The sequence below is a fragment of the Pelodiscus sinensis genome, chromosome 1 (assembly GCF_052426305.1).
Source record: "Pelodiscus sinensis isolate ZL-2025 chromosome 1, ASM5242630v1, whole genome shotgun sequence".
Taxonomy (NCBI): Eukaryota; Metazoa; Chordata; order Testudines; family Trionychidae; genus Pelodiscus; species Pelodiscus sinensis.
This window is the reverse complement of record NC_143052.1, coordinates 235867418-235878931: the sequence shown is the minus strand read 5'-3', so window position 1 is coordinate 235878931 and position 11514 is coordinate 235867418. Positions and strand designations below refer to the sequence as shown.

The 11514-nt window shown below is 46.2% G+C and overlaps 1 protein-coding gene across 1 annotated transcript in view; it reads left to right on the top strand.

Annotated features, from left to right (window-relative positions):
* The first annotated feature begins 10649 nt into the window (after window positions 1-10649).
* The window catches only part of RFX8 (regulatory factor X8), a 68318-nt gene continuing 67453 nt past the window's right edge, over window positions 10650-11514 (top strand). The window contains exon 1 of the mRNA XM_075917233.2: window positions 10650-10870. Coding sequence (XP_075773348.2) covers window positions 10680-10870 — 191 coding nt within the window. The 5' untranslated portion in view covers window positions 10650-10679. The remainder of the gene's footprint in view (window positions 10871-11514) is intronic.

The window sequence follows — 11514 nt, the reverse complement described above, 5'->3', positions numbered from 1 at the left end:
AACCCGTGCCGCGCGGCTACACGCGGCACGGGCTAGATAGTTCGAATTAGCTAGCTATTCCGAACTATCTGTACACCTCGTCCCACGGTCCCCAGCAGACCACAGGCACCCGGACTGAAGCCGCAGCCGCAGGGGGGTCCCGCGCCTCTGAGTCTTTGCCAGAGCAAAGCCTCAGAGGCGCGGGGAACCGCCGCTGCTGCCGCTTCAGTCTGGGTGCCTGTGGTCTGCTGGGGACCGTCCCCAGCAGACCACAGGCACCCGGACTGAAGCCGCAGCCGCGGGGGGGTCCCGCGCCTCTGAGGCTTTGCCAGAGCAAAGCCTCAGAGGCGCGGGGAACCGCCGCAGCTGCCGCTTCAGTCTGGGTGCCTGTGGTCTGCTGTGGACGGTCCCTAGCAGACCACAGGCACTCAGACTGAAGCGGCAGCAGCGGCGGTTCCCCGCGCTTCTGAGGCTTTGCTCTGGCAAAGCCTCAGAAGCGCGGGAACCCGCCCAGTGCCCCTGGTCTGCTGGAGACGGTCTCCAGCAGACCAGGGGCACCGGAGCAGCTTACGAACGGGGCTTTCTCGCCCCGACCTCCGGGGCGAGAAAGCCCTGTTCGTAAGTGCGGATCCGACATAAGTCGGATCCGCGTAAGTCGGGGACTGCCTGTATATCTTTTCTGGGCTGGGGTGACCAGATCTGCACACAGTATTCAAGGTCTGCACATTTATATAGGGGATTTATATAGAGGCAATATGATATTTTCTGTTATGTGTTTTGGTGTATTTTGCATTATCCTTATGTTAAATTTGCATTATTTTAATAAAACATTTAATTTATCATATCTCTTTTATACATTGCAGGTCAAAGTGAAAATGAAAAGACAAAAAACAATACAACAATTTTTCCATTCAAAGGCCTCAAAAACTAACCAAGGTGAAGAACACATCAAGAACCATGAATAAATCAACATATCCTCTGAAGGGTCAAGTGGTGTATCTACATCCGACCAGCCCGAAGCACAAATACAGCTACCTACTGAAGAAACAGTGTCTCCAAAACCTAAAGGCAGTTCCCGATGTTTGTCGATTAAAGTGTTCCCATTTATTGAAGTTACAAAAGATGGCTACTGGTGTACCTCTTGCAAAAAAGTTTACGAAGAAGGAAAGCTTTCCAATGCTATAACCGGTAAAAGTATAGGAGTTTGGTTTGTCAGACAGATCAGCAAAGCCAATGCTGACAAACTACGTGAAAAGGCAGCAAAACACCAGGCCTCTGGACTGCATGAACATGCAGAAAGCCTTATAAGCCCACTTTCAAAGCCAATTTTAGAAGTACTTAATGAGGCTGTTAAGAATGCTGGAGACACATGTCAGCCAACGGTCAGGGCAGTGTGTGTGTGTATGCTTCCGAGAAAAGGTTTAACGTCCGTGTCTTTACTGCTAGGACCGGGGTCCCATCGCAGAGGGTGGCCAGCAGGCCAACAGATGCCCCGTTATATAGGAAGAGCTTATTACACCTTAGATTTTAGCTGCTAGAACACAAAGTTCCTTCGCAGCGGGCAGCCTAGGAAAGACTGAAAAGGTGCCCTAACGGATCTTGTCACCTGGGAGTGACACAGATCCAAACGCCCAAGCTCTCCCTATGTCTGTCCCTTTTATGACCAGCTGAAGTTCTTTTAAATTGTGCTTAGTTCTATTACAGCAACTGAAGGAGTCAGGTTAAAGCTTAAACAGTTACAGGTTTATTAAAAGACTTATAAAAGCATATGGTTACAATGGCTATTGCTCTATTTCTTAAATGATAGCAAATATATATATATAGGTCTTAAAAATGATCACAGGAAAAAGGTAAAGATAGAAAATAGAAATAATGGTACCAAGTGACAGCTTAATCTTTAAAGAGCTCTAATACTATGTATATATATACTTAAACAAAGGACCACATCCAGGTACAATTTTTACCCCTTTCTGTGCCTCTCGACTCCAGCGTGTCAGGCCAGGTCTCTCAATTCCTAGGAAAGACGAATACGAGGTGGGCGTCCCCTCTGGAACCTCGGGAGATCAAACACCTAACCCGACCAGCAGATAGATGGTAGATTGACACTCAGAGAAAATATGCTGCTGGACCCATCTATATACCACTGGGGGCTCGTATCTTCTTTCTTATCTAAGATGCCGAATTGTACTGGTCCGTTTTGTGGCGCCAGTTCTTACAAGCAAGTTTCAAGTTAATTTACACTTGCAAGAGAGATAACTAAATTGTGAATACTAGACATTTTTTTACTGGGCGAGAGATTCCTCCCCCCGCGGATGGATGTGTGTTCGTATCAATATGGGTTTGAGTCAAGGGCACTCCCTGGCAGCCTCTTGGTCAGCAATTGGCGTATTTCTGTTTACAGACATTCACGGTCACAGCAGCCTGGGCCTTCTGCTCTGTGTGCCCTGTATGCTCCAGGCAAGCAAAAATGGATGTTACAAGGGGGTTCCTGTCTGGCTACAACACAATACAGTTCATGTGAACGAACATAGCTGTGGCATCATACATTCTATTTAAGCAAGAGATACCACACACTATAAATCAGAGGCCAATGTTAAGTGCATTGTCACTTGTTCATCCTGAAGTTGAACACTGGTTCCAAACAAGACGAGCAAATCCTCACTATCTTTCTGCAAGGAACTCAACTGACTGGCTAGAAGCATGCGGTGCAACAGTGAAAGACTCAACAGTTGAAAAAGTGGAGAACTCTCTCACCACATTCAAAAAATTTGAATACATGGCTGAAGAATGCACCAATGTAAATGGGCATCAAGTATTAAGTCATTGTGTACATTATCTTGATGTCAGTGGTAGGCCAGTAGATGCATTTCTAGATGTTCAAGTTATAGAAAACACATCGGCTACATCTGTGACAACCCACATCTCAGAAGAGTTAAATGCTTGTTAATTGGACCCCAAACAGATGGTTGCTTGTGCATTTGATGGAGCTACAAACTTCTCTGGAAGACATGGTGGAACACAAGCTTTGCTCAGAGAAAAGTGGCGAGGAGTCCTGTGGCACCTTATAGACTAACTGAAGTGTAGGAGCATAAGCTTTCGTGGGCAAAGACCCACTTCGTGCATCTGACGAAGTGGGTCTTTGCCCACGAAAGCTTATGCTCCTACACTTCAGTTAGTCTATAAGGTGTCACAGGACTCCTCGCCGCTTTTGCAGATTCAGACTAACATGGCTACCCCTCTGATATTAGAGAAAAGTGTAACCCTAATCTCTCCTATACACACTGCAGAGGCCATCTGCTCCAACTAGCACTAGTACGAGCTGCAGAATCTTCAAAAGACATTTAAAAAGCTATACATTTAATATCTTCGTTATATTATTTGTTCAGCAAGAGTCCAAAAAGACTGAATACCTTGGAAAATATACAAGATACACTGGGACTTAAGTTCAATTTAGTCCAACCTGGGAAAACCACTGGCTTTCTCATGAGTGATCCTTGGCTGTTGTCTTAAAATTACTCCAGCCATTATTATTATTGGCTTTGGAAAGTACCTACCAAGATGGGATGGATCGAAGTAGTGAGGCTGGTGGATTACTTTTGCTACTACGTTCAGAGAAGACTATTGCCATTCTCTCTCTCGTAAATCTACTGTTGAAACCACTTGGGTCATTAAACAATACCCTCCAGGCATCTGCTATAACAGTAGTAGAACTTTGTCCAGCAATAGAAGCTTCATTTGGATCAATCAGAGAGCTATCTATTGAAAAAGTCCTGGAAGAAGCAAAGACTTCAGTCCAGAAGTTGACTAATGAAGGCATTTATATTGAATCCTTAAGTGAAGAAGACAAGTGTTTAAGACAACTGAAAAAGTACACAGACTTGATTCTTAAAAATCTACAACAGCGACTTCTAGATTCTACTCAACCTCTACGTAGCTTTTACAGATGCCTGTCCTATAAAACACCAACAGTTGAGTGGAGTGAGGCACTACCAGCAATGGGGCTGCCACGCGCGCAGGACAGAATAGAGAATTTGAACACAATGGAATATCATATAATGAATGAATGAAGATTTGACTTCAACTTCTTTTTTATCATCACTAGTGGCTCTACCGGATCTTTGTGCTATGTTTCCTGGTATAAAAGAAGTGGGAATTCATCTCTTGCTACTCCTAGTCACAACAGCTACAGTTGAGTGTTCTTTTTCATCATTGAATAGAATTTTGTGTTCTGAAAGAAGTCGCCTTCTGCCTGATCATGTGAATGAACTAATGAGCATATCAATTGAAGGAATGGAAGTACCGGACACAAGAGAAGCCACTGAAGATGAACGCACTGCATTCGAGAAGTTCATTAACAGAGTAGTGCAAAATTATAACAAGAAACCAAGAAGGATGTTGAAGTAGTGCTTTACAGAAGGCTTGAGTAGCCAACTTTAATTTGTGTGATTTTAAAAAATGAGTTAAATCTAATAAAATGGTCACGAAACATTTTTCAGTTTTTACTATGGTGCCATACACACCACCTTCACCCTCACAGTCTCACCCCTCATCGGCCTTGACCCCCCTCCGTAAATTCGAACAGCCCCCCCATTTCAATTCCTGGGGGAAACACTGTACACAGCAGAGTTATTTCGGGATATCTTTGGTATCCTGAAATAGCTATTCTCAGGGCTCGACAATTAATGTAATCTACTTGCCCGTGGTGAGTAGATTTTAGCCCGGTGCGGCTGCACAGCGCAGTCAATGCATGAGCAGCGTGGTCTGTGCATGCGCAGCGTGCAGTTCTGCACAGCTGGCGAGCAGGGCTCACTGTCGCTTGACGAGCCCTGGCTATTCTGCATCGTAAGAGCAAGGCTGTTATTTCGAGGGGTTTTGGAATAGTGCCTTATTTCGAAATAACATTGAAATAAGCTATGCAAATTGCGTAGCTTATTTCAAGGTAAGGATGCTGTGTAGATGCACCCTCAATCTCCCTTGGCCCAAAAAGACTTCCCTGCCTCACTCCTCTGATCCTAGCCAGAACTAACCTGCTAATGCTAAGGCCCTGAAAACTCTTTTTAACTGATCCTGATTGACTGTCCCTATGAGGCCTCCCTAAGCAGGCCTGGAGGACCTACCTATACTGCTCCTTTTCTAAGGTGGGGTGAAGTAGGGCCACGGGTCTCCCAATAGGGAATCACAAAGGTCATATTCACCCTGTCACAGGCTCCCACTAGCTCCATCGGTATTATTGGCCTTTGTGGAATCCATGATCACTGCATCAGCTTTAATGCTCTTATTTTTGTGTGGAGGCAGTTTAAACTTGAGCTTGGGACATGTGCACTCATGTGGCGTGACTAGAGCAGGAGTCATGCCAACTGGTCAGAACAGGAGTGGGTCACTATGAATAGGAGCTCAGGATCAGAGGTGGAATCAGAGGCCAGATGCCAGAGCAGTGAGTCAGGTATTGGAGCTAATACTGAAGCGGGGTTACATGAAGTGAGGCCAGGCGAGGGTGATGTTGAACTCAAGGCAGGATCAGGATGTGACAGACTGCTAGCTAAGCCACTGTAGCCTGGCTGAAAAGGGTGAATGCAGGTGGCTGAGCAAACCCAGGCCTGCAGGGCTAATGGGAGCAGCTATGCGCCTCATTAGCCAGAGGGCTATATAAGGCAGAGGAAAGGGGCCAAGAAGGAAGAGCAAGTGCTGAGAGCGCTCCCAGGCAGAAGGTGAAGGAAAAGTTTGCTGACTGGTAAAGATTCTGTAAATAGAAGGTAGTGGGAAACTGACAATACAGATGACTGCACCAAGAGAAGGTCTGTGACTAATTTGAGGACCAGAAGGTGTCCCAGGGCAAGGGGCCTGACTGAGGACCTTGCCCCAAGAGTTACTGCAGCCATGGATGAATTTTTTAAGCAGTCACTTTGCTGCTGTTGGGATGAAGAGTTTGTCAGTTGATAACTTCCAACCAGTCAGGCAGTATAGCCAATTAGGCCTAACATTGGGAAACCTAAGGCCCTTAGCTAGCCTGAGACTAGCTCTGCTGCAGACAGACTGGAGGGGGGCAATTGTTGGAGAGACTATCAGGAGCTATTGGATAATTTCTCAAGACATAGTCATTTAAGAGAAGTAGTACTTTACCCCTTCCCCTATTGAGGAAAGAGTCATATTCAGCATAGCGCCTAACACTACCCGTGGTTTCACATTTTTAAGAGCCCTGCTTCATTAACACTCTGATTCAGCATTCTAGCCCCATTCAGCAAAACACGTTAAGCTAAACACATAAAAATGTTAAGTGCAGGCTTATGTTCTTTGCAGAACTAAGATGGACTTAAGCATATATAGGTGGTTAGTTTTGGTACTACAGGACCATTATTTTTTAAGTTTGTTTGTTTTTAGTTAAAAACTAACACGCCCACCCCTCTGAGACTTTTAAATATGTTAAAATGTAATGCTGAACTGGGCCTCGATGCATCCAAGTGTGCTTTGGCCCCCAGACACTTGCCATGGAAGTCTTAGTTATTGAATACATTACAGACCTCACTCGCTGTGCCACTGTTTCTTACACCTTTTAAATCATGCATCTAGGCAGAGGGGTTTTGGATGGGGTCTACTACTCCCTAAACAACTTTTCACAAGAGTGGATTCTGTTGGGGAACTTTCTGCTCAATGTCCCCTTTAGGTTGCCTCGTTTTTAACCTTTGACCCAAGCTTGTCCCTGTTTGATCAGGAGGTTAATTGATCTCCATGTTTTTGTGACCCCTTCTCTTTGAAGAGGGTCCTTATTTTGCTGGTGGAATTAATTCACCATCTTATCAGTTATAGACTACACACATAGCTATAGACTACACACTTCCCCCACCAATACATTTTTTAGCAGGCTGGCCAGCAGCCTGGCACAGTCCTGCCTTGCACCACATCTTGCTGTGCTCTGCTGCAGCTCTGCATTTAAAGTGTATGAGGAGCCGGGTGAGCGGGCAGCTCAGCTCAGTTCTGACTTGCACTCAGTCCAGGAGCTCAGCCCCCTTCCTCCCTGGACAGGGGCTGCTGCCACACCATGCTGCTGCCTATATATCAGAGGCAGCAGCGTGGGGTGACAGGCAGCCGATCTGCTAGGGGAGCTGATTTTTAAACTGACTCCCCTCATATCCCATGCTGCTACCTGTGATACAGAAGCAACAGCACAGAGCAACAGCACAGAGTGAGAGTGGAACTGGAGCACACTAACTGATGGCCCCACCCCAGAGATTATAGAATAGGTGAGTAACCAATAATAATTCATGAGGTTAATCAACTATTCAATTATCCAATATTTAACATTCCTATTCCAGATAAGTTCATTGTGCCTGTCACAGTCCATGGCCCGTTAAAACAGTCACAATGGTTACGTTTAGATTGTGCATTCTTGCGCAAAAAGATATGCAAATGAGGCCCGGCGATGAATATATGTAATGAGCTGCTATTTTCGGCAAGGGGCTTTTGTACGAGAAGGAGCAGTCTACACAGCTTCTTCTTGCGCAAAACCCCCATCTTGTGCAAGAGCCATTCTGCCGTTTATTTTCAGGCTGCTCCTTCTCACGCAAAAGCCCCTTGTGCAAAAATGGCGGCTCAGTAGGTATGAAAATGAGGCGTGATGATATTTATCACCGCGCCTCATTTGCATATATCTTGTGCAAGAATGCGTAATCCAGATGTAGCCAATAGATGGAAACATAGGTCCCACAGGCTGCCTGTCTCTTAGGCTGTGTCTAGACTACATGGTTCCATCGATGGAGCCATGTGGATGAGGGTTGTAGGCAAAGGGAAATGAAGCGGCGATTTAAATAATCACCGCTTCATTTAAATTTACATGCTGCCGCGCTGAGCCGACAAACGGCTGATCAGCTGTTTGTCGGCTCAGCGCACTAGTCTGGATGCTCCCCTGCCGACATCAAAGCCCTTTGTCGGCAGTCCCGTTATTCCTCGTGAGATGAGGTTTACCGGGGCTGCCGACAAAGGGCTTTGATGTCGGCAGGGGAGCGTCCAGACTAGCGCGCTGAGCCGACAAACAGCTGATCAGCTGTTTGTCGGCTCAGCGCGGCAGCCATGTAAATTTAAATGAAGCGGCAATTATTTAAATCGCCACTTCATTTCCCTTTGCCAAAAAAACAAATCTACATGGCTCCGTCGATGGAGCCATGTAGTTTAGATGTACCCTTAGGGACTATCAACAGGTGAGATCCAGGGTCAGGAAAAGACTTCTCCATAGTAGCCAAGATTCAAGAAAGGCTAAGGAGGTGGAGGTGAAATGTCTCTTTTTCACTACCAGCTTGCAGAATTTGCAGAATGCAGGGAAGTGTATTTATTAAGGAGTTTGAATTACTTTGAGCCTTTTGCATCTTTTATTTAATAAAATTTTCCTGGGAAGAACAAGGTAGAACTGACTGCAGTGTTTGGACTTACTTTTGGGTTGTCCTAGCTGGTGAATCTGCCCACTAGCTTACAAGGTCACTAAATAACTGGACTGATTTGAAATTTTGACTTTTTTAACCCTTTTGGTGCTGCTGTAGCTGTTTGTATGTCTCACATAGTTAAATCTCCTTGCAGACTAACACGCACTCTTCAATGGGAAAAACAGTTTGCAGAGCTAGGTTGTGGGTGGCCTGTTTGCATGGGTTAATTACCAAGTTATAGTCAGGTGATGAATAGCAGAGTTGGGGTTGAGCTGGGTCAGGATGTCAGGATCAGGCACTGACTTGCAGACAAAAGCCAAGTAATGGGGCTGGGGTCATGATGTCAGGAAGTCTTGGTCACACACCAAATTGTAGACAGAAGGCAAGACGCAGAGTCAGGGTCAAACTGAACATAAGAGCTGGAGTTTGTGGTTCATGGCAAGGCAAGGTTTGGAGCATAAGGCAGTTTGCATTGTTGCTCATGCATCTACTTGTGATGAGCTTCTTGGGTTATTTTCCAGCATGGGTCAATCAGTGAGATGTGGACGACTACTTTTTTAATGTATTTATCCAAAGCAATGGTTTTCATCCTTTTTTCATTTGCAAACCTCTAAAAAAATTTCAAATTGAGATGTGGCCCCCTTCAGACGTCTTATAGTCTGTGGACTCCCAACGGTCTGCAAACCGCAAGCTGAAAAGCACTGTTCTAAAGACATGTTTGTTTTGATCCTCTTGTCATCATAAATAAAGCAAATCTATTTGTGTCAATTCTTTCTGCTACGGTACCAGCAGCTAATTAACATTAGGAAGCGATGGGAATTTCTGAGAAGCAGAATTCTGATGTAATTCAGTTCTGTCCACTAGGAAGCTTTTAGATGCTCTGACTATATATAATTTATTATTGTCAGTCATGTGGTAATAAAACTCATTTTGCATAATGGATGCTTGCAATGGAAAAGTGCTTAAAGGGTTTCAGTGCAGCAGACAATCTTTTCATCTGTCTATATCAAAGAGGAATTAAAAAATTATGGGGGTTTAAGGCATCCTTATATAAACCCTGTAAATAATGCTTTATAATGCCCACAAAAATGTATTCAAAGAATGCTTATGTTATCCAAATGCACTGCTGCATAAATAGCTTCTTTATGCCTTTCCCCAACATGATTATTGCACATAATTATTTACATGTAATTAGTTTTCCTACCTATAATTCATACAGAATTCAGATTTGGGAATGTTTTATTGAGTTCCAGGAACGGCCCTGTTAAAGGTCAGAAATTGCACTCTCTTTATGTTGCTGGGTAGCTTAGCTTTGACCTTGCAAACACTTATAAAGAACATAAGAACGGCCATGCTGGGTCAGACCAAAGGTCCATCTAACCCAGTGTCCTGTCTTCTGACAGTGGCCAATCTAGGAGCCACCAGAGGAAATAACCAGAACAGGTAATATTCAAGTGATTCCTCCTCCCTTCCCCATCCATTCCCAGCTTCTGACAAACAGAGGCTAGGGACACCATTACTACACATACTGGCTAATAGCCATTGATGGACCCAACCTCCATGAATTTATATAATTTAGGGACATGCTTAACTTATGTACATGCTTAATCTTAAGCAATATAAGTGCAACTGAAATAAAAGGCTCTTTCTGCATACTTTCAGTTGAAGGATTGGGGTCATGCTTATGATCATTCCTGCCTCTTATTGTTTTGGCACTGTCTCCACTGGCAAGTGTTTCCATGCAAGCCAACCTGAACCATCCTGCTGGTTTCTTTTTTGGGGAAGGGAGGGTGTTCGGTATTTTTGTTTCAGCCATTTGGCAACCCTAATCATAATCATGACCCCAACCCTTCAACTGGAAGTATGCAGAAAGAGCCTTTTATTTCTGTTGCACTTACCATGCTTAAGGTTAAGCATGTACATAAGTTAAGCATGTTCTTAAATTACATATATTCATGGAGGCTAGGTCAGGACAGGAGCCATGCCAGCAGTGGTTTAGAGAAAGCCAGGCTGGGGGCTTTGCCGTGTCTCTCCGGGCACGTCTACCCAGCAGCTGGCAGGGTGCATCCCCATGTGGGCAGCTGGACAAACACTAGGGCTGGGGCCAGGAGCGGGCTTTCCCCGGGAGAGAGGCCGGGCTGGGAGGGCAAGCGGCGCTCCGCCCCCGAGGAGAGGGGAAAGGCTGGGCGCTGTGGGGGACAGTCTCTGCCCCGGGACGGAGCTGCAGCCCCGCTCTGCGCCTGTCTCTTAGCTCCGGACGGGCAGCGCTGGGCCAGCGGGTCCCCGCCAATGGGCCGCCGCCAGCTTCGCGCGCCGAGCCGCCCGCGCCCGCCCCGCGCTCTGGAACCGGCTTCTAAAGTAAACAGCGCCCGGACGGCAGCCCCCGGCCGGCTCCGCAGCGCCCCCGGCTGGCAGAGGATGGCGGAGGGCGCCGAGGCTGCGAGCAGCAGCAGCCGCTTGTACCAGCCCATCACCCAATGGTGGGTGCTGCCTTCCCACTCCCCGGTGGAGAAGGAGTCTCCCTGGCCCCCTCCCTGGCTCCTTGCAAAAGGAGCCCGGCGCCTCTGCAGGGCTTTATCCCTGCCCCAGTGCCAGGGCGGCTGATGCCAGCAATTGCTCTGGCTCCTCACAGCTTGAGGCAGAAAGGGGAGTCACACTGGCTGCTCTTCTGGCACCCCTATGGCATGGAGGTGATGCTCCAGGTGCCAGTTTGAGACCCCCACTGCTGGGCTATTTGTGATGAGATGTGGTCAGCCCTTACCCAACATAAGTCACAGGCCATCAGGCTGGTTTGCTACTGGCAGAATATAGGGGTGCCACTTGGTGCCCACCGAGTAGGCACCATGTTACAGAAGTGGGCTGTGCCCAGGAAAGCTCATGATACCATCTACGTGTTTTGTTAGTCTTTAAGATACTACCAGACTTTCTTGATTTTTAAGTTTATTTAGTTTATTTTAACTCATCCTTCTTGGTACAGCCTCATAAGATACAAATCTTGATTGTTATGGGGGGTTATATGTGCACAAGTTATGGAAACTGTTCCAGTTGGACATAAACTGTATAGTGCAGAACACTAGCTCTATTACCAGAAACTGCTGATATCGCTGACCACCCAGCCTCTCTG